The sequence below is a fragment of the Hyperolius riggenbachi genome, chromosome 10, assembly GCF_040937935.1.
Source record: "Hyperolius riggenbachi isolate aHypRig1 chromosome 10, aHypRig1.pri, whole genome shotgun sequence".
NCBI classification, from domain to species: Eukaryota; Metazoa; Chordata; class Amphibia; order Anura; family Hyperoliidae; genus Hyperolius; species Hyperolius riggenbachi.
The window spans coordinates 174,246,206-174,267,136 of record NC_090655.1 but is presented as its reverse complement, the minus strand read 5'-3'; the positions used below and the strand labels follow the sequence as shown (position 1 = coordinate 174,267,136).

At 44.9% G+C, this 20,931-nt stretch overlaps 1 protein-coding gene across 4 annotated transcripts in view; it reads left to right on the top strand.

Moving 5' to 3' along the window:
• Window positions 1-243: 243 nt before the first annotated feature.
• Window positions 244-20,931, top strand: part of LOC137533954 (calcium-binding protein 2-like) — a 619,507-nt gene continuing 598,819 nt past the window's right edge. For all 4 annotated transcript variants that reach the window (XM_068255280.1, XM_068255279.1, XM_068255278.1 and 1 more), the window contains exon 1: window positions 244-424. In XM_068255280.1, coding sequence (XP_068111381.1) covers window positions 383-424 — 42 coding nt within the window. In that variant the 5' untranslated portion in view covers window positions 244-382. The remainder of the gene's footprint in view (window positions 425-20,931) is intronic.

The following is a 20,931-nucleotide window of genomic DNA, read 5'->3' as shown; positions in this document are numbered from 1 at the left end:
CTCTCTCTCTCTCTCTCTCTCTCTCTCTCTCTCTCTCTCTCTCTCTCTCTCTCTCTCTCTCTCTCTCTCTCTCTCTCTCTCTCTCTCTCTCTCTCTCTCTCTATAAAACTGTCCTCACCCAGGGCTCGCCCTCTCATTGAAATCTTTAATCCCTAGCAGTTGGTTTAACTCCCCTCCCTTCCTAACTCAGCAGAGGGACATAAATACACAGCTTGATACGTCCACAAACATATAACATCAGAATCATCTGTAAGGCACATTGACAGGTAACTCTTTAAACCCTGGAGAAAGTGCCTTTTCATTATATACATGCATTCATGGCTTGAAACACAGTCACAACACCTAGAGTGGGCAATGCAACCAACCAGATTGCAGATGAGCGATGGGAAATTGCACTAAAACTCAGCGAAAGAAGACAAATAAGGTACAAGGGCAGTCTGGGGAGGGGGCACACTTTGTCTTTGAGCATGATTAAACATTTTTTCCATACAGAAGTGATACAGCACAATTCCAAAAATCTCAATTTCTGTCAACCTTGTACTGTTAAATATAGGATTAAGTCAAGAAATGCTTGATATTTAGAGTTGTATAAGAGAAGAGGTATGGTGCAAACATAACTCAAAGTCTTTGCTTTTACAACATGAAAGGTCCAGCATTGTCATGTTCTGATAAGCAAAAGGCAGGAACATGTTAGTACCTAAAGCTTACAGCTTAAAAAATTCTAGATCGAGATCACAGAAATAAGGAAAAAGTAGAGATGAGCGTAATGGAGTAATTACGATTTCGCGAAATTTCGCGTAATTAGTGTAATTACGTTTATGGCCGTAAGTACATAATCGTAATGAAGAAGGATTTCGCGAAATTTCGCTTAAGCGTAATTTTCGCATTGCAACGGGTATTACGAAATTAATGCGTATGGTCATGCTCCCGAAGCGGAAAAATTGACGCATGTATCAATGTTAGGTAGCCGCCGACTTTAAGGGTTAATAGCAAAGCCCCCTTAAATGCTAAGAGCCTCAAATTTGGAGAATATATTAAGGAGATCAGGAGGAATAAGAGGAACATTTTTTTTTCAAAAAGACCTTATAGTTTTTGAGAAAATCGATGTTAAAGTTTCAAAGGAAAAATGTAAACATTTAAAAACCCGCCGACTTTAACGGTTAATAGCAAAGCCTGCTTAAAGTTTAGGAACACCAAATTCCCAGGGTATATTAAGGGGATCAGTGGGAATAAGAGGAAACATTTTTTTTTTCAAAAAGACCTTATAGTTTTTGAGAAAATCGATTTTTAAGTTTCAAGGGCGAAAATGTCTTTTAAATGCAGAAAATGTCAGGTTTTTTTGCACAGGTAACAATAGTGTATTATTTTCATAGATTCCCCAAGTGGGAAGAGTTTTACTTACTTCGTTCTGAGTGTGGGAAATATTAAAAAAAAACGACGTGGGGTCCCCCCTCCCAGACCTCTTTAACCCCTTGTCCCCCATGCAGGCTGGGATAGCCAGAATGCGGAGCACCGGCCGCGTGGGGCTCCGCACCCTGACTATACCAGCCCGCATGGTCCATGGATTGGGGGGTCTCGGAAGGGGAGGGGCAGCCAAGCTTTCCCCTCCCCCTCCGAGCCCTTGTCCAATCCAAGGACAAGGGGCTTTTCTCCACCTCCGATGGGCGGATGGTGGAGGTGGAGGCCTCGATTTCCTGGGGGGGAGGTTCATGGTGGAATCTGGGAGTCCCCTTTAAAAAGGGGTCCCCCAGATGCCCACCCCCCCTCCCAGGAGAAATGAGTATAGAGGTACTTGTACCCCTTACCCATTTCCTTTAAGAGTTAAAAGTAAATAAACACACAAACACTTAGAAAAAGTATTTTAATTGAACAAAAAACATAACCACGAAAAAAGTCCTTTAATATTCTTAATTAACCATTAATACTTACCTGTCCCTTTAAATAAATGATCCCTCGAAATAGCCTCGGAAATGTTCTATCAGTTACAATGTAACAAAGTTATTACAATGTAACAACTTTGTTACATTGTAACTACGCCGCACCCAACGTCACTCGCCGCTCAGCCGCCGCAGCATACACTTACGCGTCCGTGCAGGACGCTAAGTCCCCGCAGCTCCCGCTGTCCACCCCGCCCACATCTGTCACCCACATGTGGGTGAATTGTGGGTGACATGTGGGAGAGGCGGGGAGGGCAGCGGAGCCAGCGGGGACTTAGCGTCCTGCACGGACCCGACAGAGCTCTGAGCTATATAGCTCAGAGCTCTGAGAAGCATCTTTGTATTTGGGCTCCAAGGAGCCCAATTGGTCCTTAGCAGACCAATGGGGTTCCTTTTGATTTGAAGGAACCCCATTGGTCTGCTAAGGACCAATGGGGCTCCTTGGAGCCAAAATACAAAGATGCTTCTCAGAGCTCTGAGCTATATAGCTCAGAGCTCTGTCGGGAATCTGTGCAGCGCAGACGCGGATGCGGCGGCGGCGAGTGACGTAGGGTGCGGCGTAGTTACAATGTAACAAAGTTGTTACATTGTAATAACTTTGTTACATTGTAACTGATAGAACATTTCTGAGGCTATTTCGAGGGATAATTTATTTAAAGGGACAGGTAAGTATTAATGGTTAATTAAGAATATTAAAGGACTTTTTTCGTGGTTATGTTTTTTGTTCAATTAAAATACTTTTTCTAAGCGTTTGTGTGTTTATTTACTTTTAACTCTTAAAGGAAATGGGTAAGGGGTACAAGTACCTCTATACTCATTTCTCCTGGGAGGGGGGGTGGGCATCTGGGGGACCCCTTTTTAAAGGGGACTCCCAGATTCCACCATGAACCTCCCCCCCAGGAAATCGCGGCCTCCACCTCCACCGCCCATCGGAGGTGGAGAAGAGCCCCTTGTCCTTGGATTGGACAAGGGCTCGGAGGGGGAGGGGAAAGCTTGGCTGCCCCTCCCCTTCCGAGACCCCCCAATCCATGGACCATGCGGGCTGGTATAGTCAGGGTGCGGAGCCCCACGCGGCCGGTGCTCCGCATTCTGGCTATCCCAGCCTGCATGGGGGACAAGGAGTTAAAGAGGTCTGGGAGGGGGGACCCCACGTCGTTTTTTTTAATATTTCCCACACTCAGAATGAAGTAAGTAAAACTCTTCCCACTTGGGGGAATCTATGAAAATAATACACTATTGTTACCTGTGCAAAAAAAACTGACATTTTCTGCATTTAAAAGACATTTTCGCCCTTGAAACTTAAAAATCGATTTTCTCAAAAACTATAAGGTCTTTTTGAAAAAAAAATGTTTCCTCTTATTCCCACTGATCCCCTTAATATACCCTGGGAATTTGGTGTTCCTAAACTTTAAGCAGGCTTTGCTATTAACCGTTAAAGTCGGCGGGTTTTTAAATGTTTACATTTTTCCTTTGAAACTTTAACATCGATTTTCTCAAAAACTATAAGGTCTTTTTGAAAAAAAAAATTTTCCTCTTATTCCTCCTGATCTCCTTAATATATTCTCCAAATTTGAGGCTCTTAGCATTTAAGGGGGCTTTGCTATTAACCCTTAAAGTCGGCGGCTTTTTTATATTATACGGAGCGTTACGGTTTAACGCGAAATTACGGTAGCGTTTAATGCGAAATTACGGCATGAACGAAACGCAAAATTACGCGTTGAAAATTACGCTTACGGTATTTTCAATTACGATTTTAATGGCAATTACGCTACTGTAATTTCGCATCGTAATCGCAAATTTTGCATGCGTAATTTTAGTAATGCGAAATTACGAAAATTTCAGCTCAACTCTAGGAAAAAGCCAATCATTTCACTCATAAGGGTTGATTCACAAAGGTTATTTATTTTTCACCTTAACTGTAAGGAGTGCTAATGTATGAGATAAACAAATAAGGAGAGATAATTCACGAGATAAATAGATAAGGAGAGTTAAACCCTGAGTTATGTCAAATAAGGAGAGCTAAGCCATGATTTAAATTAGATAAGGAGAACTAAAAAATGAGTTAAGTTAGATAAGGAGAGGTAAATCATGAGTTAAGTCATTTAAAGGGCTTGATTCACAAAAGCGTGATAACTGAAAGCATGGCCGTGCTATGCAGTTACCACGTGATGTTACGCACACAAAGGTTTGCACGCATGAAGGCTTATGCCCGCATGCTAACGAAGGTTTACACGCAAGCACGAGCGCGTTCATACGCAAACACGCATGTAGTCGCGCGCAAACCTTTGTTACCACATGGGCGTAAGCCTTTACTCGCACAAACCTTTGCGCACGTCACATCGCGTGGTAACTGCATAGCATGGCCGTGCTTTCAGTTATCAAGCTTTTGTGAATCAAGCCCGAGCAGAGATAAATTGTGAGTTAATAAATAAGGGGAGATAATTTAACAGAAAAGCTTTGTGAAGCAGGCCCATATTGCTTTAATCCTGATATCTCGCATCACTTGAGTTATTTTTAAATTACTGTCCATGATTCAACATATCTGGCTGTATTCAGCCTCAAAATTCAACCCTTTCAGAAACGAAGGGCTTGGTTCACTAAGACAAATAGCATGCCTTATCCAAGTTAATGCGCCTTATCAGAGATAACATGCCTTATCCGAGTTAACATGTCTTATCAGAGGTAACATGCCTTATCAGAGTAGCATAGCAAGTGCTACAAACTGGCAGGGGCTCAGGGCAGGACGAGAGGAGCTCTCGTCATTGTCAATTAGCAGACATAAGTTTGTAGCGCTCGCTATGCTACTCTGATAGGGCGTGTTAACTAGGATAAGGTGTGTTATCACTGATAACGCATATTAACTCGGATAAGGCATGCTATTTGTCTTATTGAATCAAGCCCTACATTTGGAGATGTTGAGATATGGGTTTAAGCATATGGGTTTGAGATATGGGTTTAAGCATACAATCTTTAATGTATAAAGTAACAGCATAATATAAATATTATCTATAAGTACAGTATAAATACAGCTATGCCCTATAAATAATACGGGTTGCAGATTACAATCATAAATGCATAGCCTAGTACAAATTATGGGACAAGAGAAGTATAACTCATTGGCAAATTCAGCTTACAATCTAACTGAAACATAGGATTCAAAAGGTAAAGTAAATGAGACTGAGGCTGGTTTCACACTGCAAACACTGGCAGCAGTGATGTTACATAGTTACATAGTTATTTTGGTTGAAAAAAGACATACGTCCATCGAGTTCAACCAGTACAAAGTACAACTCCAGCCTGCTCCCTCACATATCCCTGTTGATCCAGAGGAAGGCAAAAAAACACTTACAAGGCATGGTCCAATAAGCCCCTAAAGGGAAAAATTCCTTCCCGACTCCAGATGGCAATCAGATAAAATCCCTGGATCAACATCATTAGGCCTTACCTAGTAATTGTAGCCATGGATGTCATTCAACCCAAGGAAAGCATCTAAGCCCCCTTTAAATGCAGGTATAGAGTTTGCCATAACGACTTCCTGTGGCAATACATTCCATATCTTAATCACTCTTACTGTAAAGAACCCTTTCCTAAATAAGTGGCTAAAACGTTTTTCCTCCATGCGCAGATCATGTCCTCTAGTCCTTTGAGAAGGCCTAGGGACAAAAAGCTCATCCGCCAAGCTATTATATTGCCCTCGGATGTATTTATACATGTTAATTAGATCTCCTCTAAGGCGTCTTTTCTCTAGACTAAATAAACCCAGTTTATCTAACCTTTCTTGGTAAGTGAGACCTTCCATCCCACGTATCAATTTTGTTGCTCGTCTCTGCACCTGCTCTAAAACTGCAATATCTGTTTTGTAGTGTGGTGCCCACAACTGAATTCCATATTCCAGATGTGGCCTTACTAGAGAGTTAAACAGGGGCAATATTATGCGCGCATCTCGAGTTTTTATTTCCCTTTCAATGCATCCCAAAATTTTGTTAGCTTTAGCTGCAGCGGCTTGGCATTGAGTACGATTATTTAACTTGTTGTCGATGAGTACTCCTAAGTCCTTCTCCAAGTTTGATGTCCCCAACTGTCTCCCATTTATTTTGTATGGTGCTAGAACATGGGTACGACCAAAATGCACGACTTTACATTTTTCAACATTGAATTTCATCTGCCATTTATGTGCCCATATAGCCATCCTATCCAGATCCTGTTGCAATATGACACTATCTTCCTGAGAGTTGATGATTCTGCACAATTTTGTATCATCTGCAAAAATAGCAACATTGCTCACTACTGCATCCACTTGGTCATTAATAAATAAATTGAAGAGCACTGGACCCAGTACAGACCCCTGTGGGACCCCACTGCTAACAGTGTGTTACATTGCATCTACCGCTAGAAACAGGCCTTTCAGGGAACATTGGTTACTACGCGGTGTTTCCTGTCTAGCCACCAGCAAAGCAAGAAGTGACGTGCGCTTGTCGTCACTTCCTGTTTCTGGTATGCGGAAGTGCACAGAAGCGTACTGTTAAAATATGTTTCCGTGCATGCGTGCCCCAACACCAACATTTTCAATATCCCTGTGTCACCACAGAGTAACATGACTTCTGGTCCGACACAGAATGACACGTAGTTTTGTCCTAGCATCGGGGATGCAGCGAAAACTTCATTTCCGTCGCATCGTGCTATACCATGGCAGTATGAAAGTCTCCACAGCCTTTCATTACTCAATGGTGGGGTGCGGTAAACATACTGCACCTCACCATCCCGGTGTGAAAGGGCCCTAAAGTTACTTAGTGATAAACAGTTAAAGATAACCTAAAGTCAAAAAAAAAATGAGATAAACTCACCTGGGGCTTCCCTCAGCCCCTGCAGCCGATCGGTGCCCTCGCAGCTCCGGTCCGATGCCTCTGGACCCGCCGGTGAACACTTCCGGTTTGGCCGTCACCGGCCGACAGGCATGGGAACGCGAGTGATTGTTCGCGTTCCCAGCCTGTATATCCCCCCTATGCTGCTATTGCGGCCAGGAGGTCCAGAGGCATCGGACCGGAGCTGCGAGGGCACCGATCGACTGCAGGGGGCTGAGGGAAGCCCCAGGTGAGTTCATCTCATTTTTTTTTTGCCTTTAGGTTCACTTTAAGGAAGAGTAGAAAATAAGTTTTGAAGAGTTTTGAAGATGTCTGAAAATGTAAAGCTGAATTACAACAATTCTGCAAAGATGAGTGGGCCAAAATTCCTCCAGAGCGCTGTAAAAGACTCGTTGCAAGTTATTGCAAATGCTTGATTGCAGTTATTGCTGCTAAGGGTGGCCCAACCAGTTATTAGGTTCAGGGGGCAATTTCTTTTTCACACAGGGCCATGTAGATTTTGAGTTATTTTTCTCACTAAATAATAAAAACCATCATTTAAAACTGCATTTTGTGTTCAATTATGTTATCTTTGACTAATAGTTAACGGTTTTTGATGAGCAGAAACATTTAAGTGTGACAAACATGAAAAAGAATAGGAAATCAGGAAGGGGGCAAATAGTTTTTCACACCACTGTACGTCCCCTGCTTGGCCCATGTCCTGAAACGGGTGGTGCAGAAGTTCCTGCGCACCTACCAGGGGATGGAGGATCTGTTGGAAGTGGCTCCTAAAATTGTTCGCAGTTTCCGGCGCTCAGCCGCTGCCGCAGCAAACCTGGCTGACATTCAGCAGCGTGAGGGCCTGCCACGACACCGACTAGTGATCGATGTGGCAACTCGCTGGAATTCCACCCTGGCGATGTTGGAGCGGCTGGTTGAGCAGAGGAGGGCTGTCCACCGCTACATTGTTGAGGCCACTGTCGCCGGCACCACCAAACTCCAGCTCATCTCCAACGCACAGTGGGGGCAAATGCAGCAGGTCTGCTTGATGTTGGCTCCCTTCCTGCAGGTAACCAACCTGGTGAGCGAGGAACGGGCATCCCTCTGCCAGTGGGTGCCCTTTGTTTGTCTGCTGGACAGGGCACTTTGTGATTTGATGGATGTAGGAGAGGAGGCCCTGAGCCAGCTGGAACAGCAGCCACCTGCGCAGTCCACTTCTGCGTAAGAATTTGAGTTGTTGGAGGAGGAGTTGGAGGTGCTGGATGTTGCTGTTGAGGGGGAACAGCGGAGCGCAGCAGCAGTGGTGAGAGGTTGTAGAGAGGAGTAAGAGGCTCAGGGGCCAGAGGAGGAGGACAGCGAACTTGAGGCCACTGACCCTAATGTCTCTGCTGGACGGACCACCCTGTTCACCATGGCAGGGCACATGCTGCGGTTCCTGCGCACATACCCCAGGGTTAAGCAGATGCAAGCTCGGGAGGACACCTGCATCAGCATGATCCTGGACCCACGGCTGAGGGGGAAGGTGGCTCAGTTCCTGCCTGCTGGAGACCGTGAGCAGCGAACAAGGGAGTTGCCGGAGATCCTTGTTCGGCGATTGGAGGAAGCCTTCCGCCAGCCTTCCACCCCCTCTGTCCCTGTCCAGACAGCACAGCAGCCGATTCCTGCAGCCAGCAGCAGCATCAGGTGCCCAGGAGACCTGCTGTCCTTGACAACGGCACTCTACCTGATGGTAGAGCGGCTGAGAGAGGAGGTGCATGCAGCAGCATCCTCCTCTCAAAGTCACAGGCAGCACCTGATCCAGATGGTGGACGACTACATGAGGTCCTTCAGCAGGCTTGACCCCGGGGGTGAGGAGCCTGTGGACCTCATGGAGTACTGGGTCGAGTGCTTACAGATGTGGAGTGAGCTGGCGCAGTACGCCCTGGAAGTCCTGTCTTGCCCCCCTTCCAGCATGCTGTCAGAGAGGTGCTTCAGTGCGGCCGGTGGCGTGGTCACAGAGAAGCGCTCTCGTCTGTCCACAGAGTCCGTAGACAGACTCACATTCCTGAAGATCAACCAGGCCTGGATTAAAGGCACGTTCCAGGCACCCGTTGTCGGCGACAGGAGGACATGAGGTGCCTGGGAATTTTTTTATCAGAACATCAACCTTCAGTCCCCTGCAAATTTGGCCTGTTTTTTCTTTAGGTGCTGTGGTACCACCACTAAGTGCCATGGCCTAGATGGCCTGCTGCCATGTATGTCCTTCTGCTGCTGCATTAAACCTCCTGTCTGTGTTCCCACCACCACCAGCAGGGTCCACTCTGTTATGCACTGCTGCCACTAGCCATTTAACACACCCTTAAAATAGCTACTATTTTTGTTCTTGTGTAAAAAAAAAAAAAGAAACATCTGAGGTGTCTGGTTTGAAAACTGTGCTGTCCCAGTTGTGTATTGGACACAATGTGGGCTTCATGACTGCTGTCAGGAACCTCCTGCTTTTGGTGTTTATTATTAAAGCCATGGTACCAACGCTAGGGACCATGGCCCGCCGTTACATTGCCTGCTGCCACACGTCACTCCTCCTCCTCCTCCTCCTGCTGCTGCTGTATTTAACCTCCTGCTGTCTGTGTTCCTACCACCAGGGTCCACAGAATTATGCACTTCTGCCATGCGCCAATAGTTATTACGCCACTACAATAGCTACATTTTTTTGAAAAAAAGCACCCTTAAAATAGCTACTATTTTTGTTCTTGTGTAAAAAAAAAAAAAAAAGAAAAATCTGAGGTGTCTGGGTTGAAAACTGTGCTCTCCCAGTTGTGTATTGGACACAATGTGGGCTTCACGACTGCTGTCCAGAACCTCCTTCTGTATGGTGTTTATTACAGCCATGGTACCAACGCTAAGTGCCACAGCCTACTACATTGCCTGCTGCCACATGTCACTCCTCCTCCTGCTGCTGTATTTAACCTCCTGCTGTCTGTGTTCCCACCACCAGGGTCCACAGAATTATGCGCTGCTGCCATGCGCCATTACCAACGCTAGGTACCATGGCCCGTTACTTTGCCTGCTGCCACACGTCACTCCTCCTCCTGCTGCTACATTTAACCTCCTGCTGTCTGTGTTCCCGCCACCAGGGTCCGCAGAATCATGTGCCACTAGCTATTATTACACTAAAAATTTAGCTATGCTGTTGAAGAACAAATTTTAAAACAGTTGAGTTCTGTAAGGGAAAAACCATTAAGTTGGGTACAAGAGAAAGAATACAAAGACAAAAAAAATGGTGGTGAAGAAGAAGAATAAGAAGAAGAATAACCAGGCGAAGAAGAAGAAGAAGAACCAGGTGAAGAAGAAAAAGAATAAACAGGTGAAGAAGAAGAAGAATAGCCAGGAGAATAACCAGAAGAAGAAGAAGAACCAGAATAACCAGAAGAAGAAGAAGAAGAAGAACCAGAAGAAGAAGAATAACAAGAAGAAAAATAAGAAGAAGAATAACAAGAAGAAGAAGAACAAGAAGAAGAAGAACAAGAAGAAGAACCAGGGTTGGCGTCCTCCGCGGTAGGGCGGTCGGCAAGATGGAGCCGACAGGGTAATGCTCTTAAGCCATCCAAGCGGTATGGACTTTACTGTATGTAACAGCGGAATTCCGATGACTGGATGCCTATGCAAATTTGGGTGAGAGCCAATCCTTCCTGCTTGAAACAAACGGCTGACATTTCAAGTCCTTCTGTCATTCTATATGCGGACTGAACTGTTGGAGATTTGATTATTAAGGGGGCCCCCCATATTCAATTATCATGGCACGTGTGTGGTGAGTGAGTGCGCGGACGAAAGTTGAGTGTGGCAAAATGTATTTATCTGGCCAGATATAGTTTGCCTTTACATCTACTCAATCAAATCTATGCTGTTTGAAAACGCAGCCTGCGTTATTTATGCAATCCGCAATCATTGTTTTTAATGTGGGTTTTCTATTGGGATGAATTTGTTCTGTGGTATATACCTGTATGAGAACCGATGTCTTTTATGAAATGTTGATATAATAAATAGTAACTTGGTATACTTTGTGAGGCTGTGTGTTCATCGGAAGTTATTTGGTATATGAAGAAGAAGAAGAACCAGGTGAAGAAGAACCAGATGATGATGAAGAAGAAGAAGAACCAGATGATGAAGAAGAACCAGATGATAATCAAGAAGAAGAAGAAGAACCAGATGATGATGAAGAAGAAGAAGACGAAGAAGAACCAGGTGAAGAAGAAGATTACAAACCAAGTGAGGATGACCCAGAAGAAGAAGAACCAGGTGCCAGTGAAGAAAAAGATGATGAAGATGATGGTGATGAGAAAGAAGATGGTAAAACAGAAAAAGAAGATGGTGAACAAAAAGATGGAGAGAAGAAAAAGAAGAAGGTGAAGACGGTGAAGAATAAACAAGTGTCAAAAACCTGAGCGGTTCTTGCTTTTTTCATGATTGCTAACTCAACAAAGGACCAGCCTTTAAAGCGTTGCTATCATATAAATCCGGCATAGCGGGGTCTGAACCCTCTATAACAGTAATTATAGATTGACGGTGTACCTTGAAATAAATCAGAGCACTCAGTATTTGATTTTATATAAAAAATTGTATTTGCTTATCATACAGCATATATACAAAATATGAACAGTTCCAAGTAGTGTTTCCTTCTAACAGTATTCCATCTCATCAAGGCTTTAGAGCCAACCGATCATCAATCAATCAATCAAAAAAGCTTCTAAAAAACGTCTTGCTAACATGTTAACAAAACTTAATGCTGAAAAATTAATAAAGTAAATCACCAGAATATTAAGCATATTACCCCTTCTCTGTCATCTCTTCAGCATCTAGAACCACTTGTGGGAAGGTAGCTTCTGCCTCATGTGTCTTCTCAGGAGATTGTTGGGCTTCTGCAAACTATGAGCTTTCAGCTCCTACTTTTATAGGGATAGGATGCAATATGGCTGCCTAATCTGGAATTTCCCTGAATCCCAGGTTCGGATTGGCTAAAGCTTCCATGCGTAGCTCGCTATCTTTGACATTTAAAATAACCATAACACTTTTTTGTTTTGAATACCTTAATTATCTTAACTGTGAGAATCTACGTCATTTGGAGTGTTTGACATTTAATTAATGAGGGTGATATCGTAATTAATTGGGTGCACACGCAGGTAGACATTTTGACTATATCATGACCTCCCGATAAGAGAAATGTCATGAGACACTGGGGCCAATATGCAATTCACTTTTCCTCCTTAGTTTTCTCCAAGTTGACATTTTTTAACTTTTCAATAAAATGCCTTTTAAGCCACCATAAAGCAAAAAAAATGCTCAAAATAATTTTGATAGTACTTTTTCAACTTCTTTTGGGTACATTTTTAGTTGAAAAGTGCTGGAAAGTTATTTTAAATTGAAAATGAAAAATTATCTCCTAGGAGAAAACTCAGGTGAAAAAGTGAATTGCATATGGGCCTGGGTCTCCAGAATTAAAAACATCTCCCATATCTATGTTTCATGCTGTGTTTGCTTATTATGACATCTGTGTCTTAATTGGCTGAGGTATGCCCATTTCTTTCTGAAATGCTGTCGGCCATCTTGACCCACCAAAATACATAGGCCTGTAACCAACAGTATTCAGACTTACAGTAAATTAATACTTATTTAAACACTATACTATCCTTAAAGAATAATCAAATATTGTGTATACTGATTAGCTATCTAAATAATTTCATTCTATAAATTAAAGATTACAAAAAAACGCCAGATGGCAGTGTAATATTATGTATTAAGCTTATGTTAAAAAATGCTTTATCTATCTGACATTTTATAAAAGTCACAATGAACTACCATAACCATAACATGATGTTTGCTGTCGTTCGTCACGAATTTCAAAATAAGATATTGTTCCCAGTTTTCCACACAGTATGCTTATCTGTAACCTTGACATTTGAAAGATGCTCTGTATCATAAACAAAAAATGTTTTCACTTCTTGTAACTAGAATAATCCAATTATGAGTTTCACTGCTTGGAATATGCTGAGATGTCACAGAGCAATATTGTAAAAAAGTACTTTAACTTTACAGTTTACAATGAAATTTTGCATAGAACATTAAAACTTAAAACATACACATATGACAGCTTTTCCTGCATAAATAAAACCGCTAGAATTCTGACATCCCCCCTTTCAGGAAAATGATGACAGATGGTTAGCGATCTCCATTTGTTGTTTTATTTCTTCGAAAGAGAAAAATAATTTATAATCAAAATTAAAAGTAATGCAATCTTTCATTCATGCAAAACCTTGTTCATTAAGTAGCGTTGTCTGCTGTGTTGCCAGCCTGACAATAAACTCAATAGTAAGATTAATATCTTCTCCAATAAACAATTTTTGCCGGTCTAGATATGGCTGTAGTTTTTGTATATGACATATGTATGGATTCAACCTTCGAATTTGTAGTTTCTATCACTGTGGTAGCTTGCAGGGCTGTGGAGTCGGTCCAAAAATCCACCGACTCCGACTCTGACTCCTCAGTTTAGGATTCCACCGACTCCGACTCCGACTCCTCGACTCTGACTCCTCTAATTTGCATATTACAATTTTGTTGATTAAAAGTTGTTTAAAAATCCGTCTCTTAACTGCCAACGCTTAGGAATTTTACAAGACAACTGAAGTGAGAAGGATATGTAGACTACTATATTTATTCCCTTTAGACTACAAACCGGAACAAAGAACATCTATCAGGCCCTAGGCAATGTAAGTGTGGGAACATGTAAGAATGATGTGCAGGTACTCTGCAGGGGAATAAGGAGATTGTAAACAGACAACACCTCTGTGTTCAATGTGCACAGCATTCTCAGTGGATTCCCTGCAGCTCTGTGGGGAGTGCATATGTAGAGTATAGTACTACTGTGTAACAAAGTAAACCTGAGACTGATGAAATTAAAGTTTTATACATACCTGGGGCTTCCTCCAGCCGCCTTCAGGATAATCCATCCCTCGTTGTCCTCCTCCACCACCTGGATCTTCTGCTATGAGTCCAGGTACTTGAGCCAGTCGGGCGTAGTGCACATGCACACACTCCACCGCCAGGAGCATACTACACCTGTGCAGCACTATTGCGCAGGTGCAGAATGTTCCTGGCTGTGGGAGCGGCATGCGGCCGGACAGCGCTTACTGGCTGAATTAGCAGGACTCATAGCAGAAGATCCGGGTGGTGGAGGACAGCGAGGGACTGATTAGCCTGAAGGGGGCTGGAGGAAGCCCCAGGTATGTATAAAACTTTACTTTTCATCCGTCTCAGGTACCCTTTAATTTGCAGTCACTAAACCAAATTTTAACAACATATCAAATTATTTGATATTTATCAGCAAAGGGAGTGCATACATTTGCATAAATCAGCATCAATGCAGAATTATTTTCATCTCGTTGACCATCTCTATTAGTGATACGGCTACAAATCAGGCTTTATTCTTACAGCATAGATGTTATTTAGTATATATAAGAGATTCCTGTGTAAACATCATATATACAGTCACAATCAGATATGTATATCTGACCTTAAAAATACGGGGACTGCTTTATTGAAGCAGCACAAGTAACTAATTTTGATTGGTTTATTTCATTTTTGTGGACTAAGCACAGCTATTACTGTATATATACTGTATATATACATTATTTTTAATGACTATTATCTGAGAAATAGAACATTTTATCATATTTTCTATTTTAATTACAGTTACAAATTCATTAGGAGTCGGAGTCGGTGCATTTTTTCCAGACTCCGACTCCAGGCACCCAAAATTGCCCGACTCCACGACTCCGACTCCACGACTCCGACTCCACAGCCCTGGTAGCTTGTGTAGATATGTAGGGAAATTCTAGGAAATATTTGTCACCCATTTTAAGACATGTGGTAAAACTTAAAGTTCAAAATGTAAAAACAGGAATTATACAGTTCATGTGGCCCCTAGGTTCTTTGGAACACAATACATTCAACATTTTATTGTTAGCTTACAACAGGTTAATTAGTTAGTTGGTTAGTATTATGTATTAATACAGTTAATTACACCTTTCTTATACCACAAGGTTTTTTTTTCCACAAATGATATGTAGTAGTACAAAGTATGTGTAGTTTGCCAGCAGAATCCCATAAAATAATGTCACCTTTCTATTTAAATAAAAATATCATATTAAAAATATAAACATTGAAAAGTTCTTGGTAATTCAAATTGCAAGCTAGCTAGTTGCAGTAGCTGTTTTCAAATATATTCTCTATAAATCATATGTATTAACATCTCATTATTGAAGTTGCTTCTCTACATCATGTTTCCAATATTTTGGAGTAATTCTCTCTTGAATTAATCAGGATCTTTACCACTGATTTAAAAGTCTCTTGAAACTTATGTTGTAGACTGTCAGCATTCTTGTATGTAAATCTTGCATGTTTACTTTCACAAAAAGTCAAATGTGATAATTATTCTGTAGATTAAGTTTGATATAAGGTTGTTTTATGTAGTTACATGCTTGATCCTGGATATGTCATGTATAGATTTTCTCTCTGATTGAAGTAGTTCTCCGCACCAATCAATCATTAGTATTGGGAAATCAGTAGTCATTCAGAATTTTCTTTTCTGGAAACTTCTTTAACAGGTATCATATGTTTCAAATAACTTTCAGTCAAGTGTCTATAATTCTTGTATACGACATGCGGTTCTCATGATAGCGCGATAGGATCCCCCCTTGTGCCGCTTTACAGCAATCTAGTATTAGTCCAGTGTTTTACTAGCAGTTTAATTTGCCAATTTAACGCATTATTAACAGTTCAGGTTGTTTAGAACATTTAATCTGTAATATTATCAAATAGTCACGCATTTAACTCTATATTTTCTGAGTTGACTATGGCTAGTCATCTTGCATCTTTAAGTCCAGTGTATACGACAGTCTTTGCATATCATGGCATTTGAAGGAGTTTCACTCTCTTAGTTTCTTCAATACCTTTCTTGTATATATGTTACGGCCAGAACCCGAAGTCTGGCCACTTCGGGTTCTGGCCGGTCACAGTGCGAAGTGGCCGCCTGATGCGGCCAATGTACAAAATGCTGCACAATTTCGGACTTTGGCCGGCCAGAACACGTTCTGACTACATGTGGCCGGCCAAGTCCCGAAGCTCACCTATTGCTGTGCCGCTGTCCCCCTAGTGCTGTGCCGCTGTCCCCCGCTCCCTGTCCTGCTGTGCTGGCCCCTATTCTCCGTTCTTCCGCTTTTCCCCAGCTGGCAGCTGCTAGGACGGAGGACCTTCGTCTGAGAGGACCCGGGGCTGCCTATATGCTGCCGGCTGCAGCTGATTTTGCTGCCGCCTTCCTTCTCCAACTTCTTCCCGCTCAGCTCAGCAAGTAAGTGTGTGCTGTCCCCGCTGTGTCTCTGCTGCCGCCTTCCCCGTAGTCCTCCTCACGCCTCTCCTGCAGGGACCCGGGGCTGGCCTGTATGCTGCCGGCTGCAGCTGATTTCACCTCGGCCCTCACAGCTCTCCACATTAAGGTGGACCTGAACTCTTACACAGGGTAAAAGGAAAACAGAAAAGCACCCTGTATGTATTTAGAGAGTTTAGCCTGTCTAATTCCCACTCCCCTGTCACTAATCATAAGCCCCCCAGCAAAGCACCCGCAGCCATGCACAGCCCCCCAGCAAAGCACCCGCAGCCATGCACAGCCCCCCAGCAAAGCACCCGCAGCCATGTACAGCCCCCCAGCAAAGCACCCGCAGCCATGCACAGCCCCCCAGCAAAGGCCCCGCAGCCATGCACAGCCCCCCAGCAAAGGCCCTGCAGCCATGCACAGCCCCCCAGCAAGGCACTTACAGTCATGCACAGCCCCCCAGCAAAGCACCCGAAGCCATGTACAGCCCCCCAGCAAAGCACCCGCAGCCATGCACAGCCCCCCAGCAAAGCACCCACAGCCATGCACAGCCCCCCAGCAAAGCACCCACAGCCATGCACAGCCCCCCAGTAAAGCACCCGCAGCCATGCACAGCCCCCAGCAAAGCACCCGCAGCCATGCACAGCTCCCCAGCAAAGCACCCACAGCCATGCACAGCCCCCCAGTAAAGCACCCGCAGCCATGCACAGCCCCCAGTAAAGCACCCGCAGCCATGCACAGCCCCCCAGCAAAGCACCCACAGCCATGCACAGCCCCCCAGCAAAGCACCTGCAGCCATGCACAGCCCCCCAGCAAAGCACCTGCAGCCATGCACAGCCCCCCAGCAAAGCACCCACAGCCATGCACAGCCCCCCAGCAAAGCACCCACAGCCATGCACAGCCCCCCAGCAAAGCACCTGCAGCCATGCACAGCCCCCCAGCAAAGCACCCACAGCCATGCACAACCCCCTAGCAAAGCACCTGCAGCCATGCACAGCCCCCCAGCAAAGCACCCGCAGCCATGCACAGCCCCCAGCAAAGCACCCGCAGCCATGCACAGCCCCCCAGCAAAGCACCCACAGTCATGCACAGCCCCCAGCAAAGCACCCGCAGCCATGCACAGCCCCCCAGCAAAGCACACACAGCCATGCACAGCCCCCCAGCAAAGCACCCACAGCCATGTACAGCCCCCCAGCAAAGCACCCACCGCCATGTACAGCCCCCCAGCAAAGCACCCACAGCCATGCAAAGCACCCAGCAAAGCCCCCCCCCCCCCCCAGCAAAGCACCCACAGCCATGCAAAGTGCCCAGCAAAGCCCCCCCCAGCAAAGCACCCACAGCCATGCAAAGTGCCCAGCAAGGCAAAGCACCCAGAATAGCCCCCCAGCCATGCATCCCCCCTGATCTGTGACTAATCACCACTGTAATTTGATCTCTCCCCTGTGTCACCTGACTGCCACGGCAGAGCAGCTAATTTAAAAGCACAGGATGTTAACTATATGTCTGCTTCCCGCTCAGCTCAGCAAGTAAGTGTGTGCTGTCCCCGCTGTGTCTCTGTTGCCGCCTTCCCCGTAGTCCTCCTCACGCCTCTCCTGCAGGGACCCGGGGCTGGCCTGTATGCTGCTGGCTGCAGCTGATTTCACCTCGGCCCTCACAGCTCTCCACATTAAGGTGGACCTGAACTCTTACACAGGGTAAAAGGAAAACAGAAAAGCACCCTGTATGTATTTAGAGAGTTTAGCCTGTCTAATTCCCACTCCCCTGTCACTAATCATAAGCCCCCCAGCAAAGCACCCGCAGCCATGCACAGCCCCCCAGCAAAGCACCCGCAGCCATGCACAGCCCCCCAGCAAAGCACCCGCAGCCATGTACAGCCCCCCAGCAAAGCACCCGCAGCCATGCACAGCCCCCCAGCAAGGCACTTACAGTCATGCACAGCCCCCCAGCAAAGGCCCTGCAGCCATGCACAGCCCCCCAGCAAGGCACTTACAGTCATGCACAGCCCCCCAGCAAAGCACCCGCAGCCATGTACAGCCCCCCAGCAAAGCACCCGCAGCCATGCACAGCCCCCCAGCAAAGCACCCACAGCCATGCACAGCCCCCCAGCAAAGCACCCACAGCCATGCACAGCCCCCCAGTAAAGCACCCGCAGCTATGCACAGCCCCCAGCAAAGCACCCGCAGCCATGCACAGCTCCCCAGCAAAGCACCCACAGCCATGCACAGCCCCCCAGTAAAGCACCCGCAGCCATGCACAGCCCCCAGTAAAGCACCCGCAGCCATGCACAGCCCCCCAGCAAAGCACCCACAGCCATGCACAGCCCCCCAGCAAAGCACCTGCAGCCATGCACAGCCCCCCAGCAAAGCACCTGCAGCCATGCACAGCCCCCCAGCAAAGCACCCACAGCCATGCACAGCCCCCCAGCAAAGCACCCACAGCCATGCACAGCCCCCCAGCAAAGCACCTGCAGCCATGCACAGCCCCCCAGCAAAGCACCCACAGCCATGCACAACCCCCTAGCAAAGCACCTGCAGCCATGCACAGCCCCCCAGCAAAGCACCCGCAGCCATGCACAGCCCCCAGCAAAGCACCCGCAGCCATGCACAGCCCCCCAGCAAAGCACCCACAGTCATGCACAGCCCCCAGCAAAGCACACACAGCCATGCACAGCCCCCCAGCAAAGCACCCACAGCCATGTACAGCCCCCCAGCAAAGCACCCACCGCCATGTACAGCCCCCCAGCAAAGCACCCACAGCCACAGCCATGCAAAGTGCCCAGCAAGGCAAAGCACCCAGAATAGCCCCCCAGCCATGCATCCCCCCTGATCTGTGACTAATCACCACTGTAATTTGATCTCTCCCCTGTGTCACCTGACTGCCACGGCAGAGCAGCTAATTTAAAAGCACAGGATGTTAACTATATGTCTGCTCCCAAGCAAGCAGGATGTAGACACACTGCAGATTTATAGCAGGATTTGTATCAGCTGTAACTAAGAAATGCTTTTCTTTAAAAAAAGATTATTATGCTGTATCTTTCAGAGCAGAGAGGAAGTTCCATTTATGGTGCTGGACAGGACCCGGGATGTTCCGGGATGTGCGTTTTGGACTTTGGCCGACTGGCTTTGGCCGTTTCTAGAACTGGCTGGCCAATGTCAGAAATTCCCAGCATTTTGGACTTTGGCCGGCGTCAAATCGGTCAGTTCTAGAAACGGCCGGCCAATTCTAGAATTGGCCGATTTCTGGTTTTGGCCGTAACATATATACGGATTAGCTATTTAATTGATATTTGAGCTGTTCTTTCTCTTCAAGTCAAGCTATGGGGTATCTTCCTTTTCCACCATCAGGCAATAACTTGTATGCTAGGACCAATCAATGGGCAATTTCATTTGTCCCAGGATGATTTCTTGAAACTTGAAAAGGATAGTTAACAGTCATCTCCAAGTTGTATTATTAAACAGAACTATGTATTGTTTTCATTATCAGTCGGGTTGCAATTTAGTACAGTTGCCATTCACTATGCAGAGCTATGTGTAGATTTACGATAGTCCCTTGCTGAACATATCTTTTCATAATTTAGGATCTTTTCATCTCTCTTGGAATGCAAACCCATGTTAAACTGTCCTTTATTCTTGTGAATTGGATTTTCTCTTTTAATTGTCCATGTATTGCATATTTAATCGTTTCTGAATAATATTTTTCTTAACTTCATGTGAACAGCAAAGTGGTGTAGGGGTTAGTGCTCTCACCTTGCAGCGTTGGGTCTGTAAGGAGTTTTTATGTGCTCTCAGTGTCTGTGTGGATTTCCTCCGGACACTCTGGTTTCCAACTCTTCTAAATAGTACTGGAATGGCTAGGTTGGGCATCATCTTCAAGGATAAAGGCTGTATGAGCAAATCCAGCAGTCACTCTTGTTCAGGTGCTGGGCATACTGTTGATGCATCAAGTTCAATTTATTTTGTAGGTTGTGAAGTTTAGCTTTTGTAGTCATTAAAGAGACTCTGTAACAAATTGTTTATCTTTATTTCTTCTATGCTATAAGTTCCTATGCCTTTTCTAATGTGGTCTGGCTTACTGCAGCTTTTCCTAATTGCACAGTAGCTGTGTTATCTCTGTTATATGATCTAATCTTCTCTCTATAGTCGGCACAGTCAGGCTGAGGCAGTCAGACTGGAATGTGCAGGGCTGCTTGTGATTAGCTAGAAGCTGTACACACCCCCTGCAGGCTCTGTGTGACTAACACACTCTGCTTAGCTGAGCCTATTAGAAGCTGGTTAGTTTGTTTGTAAACACTGCCTAAAACTGGCAATTACAAGCCAGGTTTGCAGCAGAGAATGGCAGAAACAGCACAGAGGGGACCAGGAGCACATAATGAATAGAATGGTATGCTTTTTATTGTAAGAATTTCAGAGTACAGATTCTCTTTAAGTGTATTGGATACATCAAACACCATTGTAGCGGTATTTTTGCAGATAATTGATATTGTTTTCAGCACCTATGAGAAAAAATAAAAAGGAAGAGGAGAGAAGGGGAAAACACAAAAAAGTAATATGCAACATTCTGGTGAATTTTCAGCATAAAAAAAACTAAACTCGCTAACTACCTACCTTCCCACTTGTTGTTCAAAAAAATATATATTATGATTCTATATGGTGCTGGGTGCATTCTTACTAGTTTGCTCTAGTGTTCAAACTTATAACAGCAAGTTCCTTCTCTTCTTGCTTATGCATTTTCTTAAGTTCATCTTAGTTTGTCT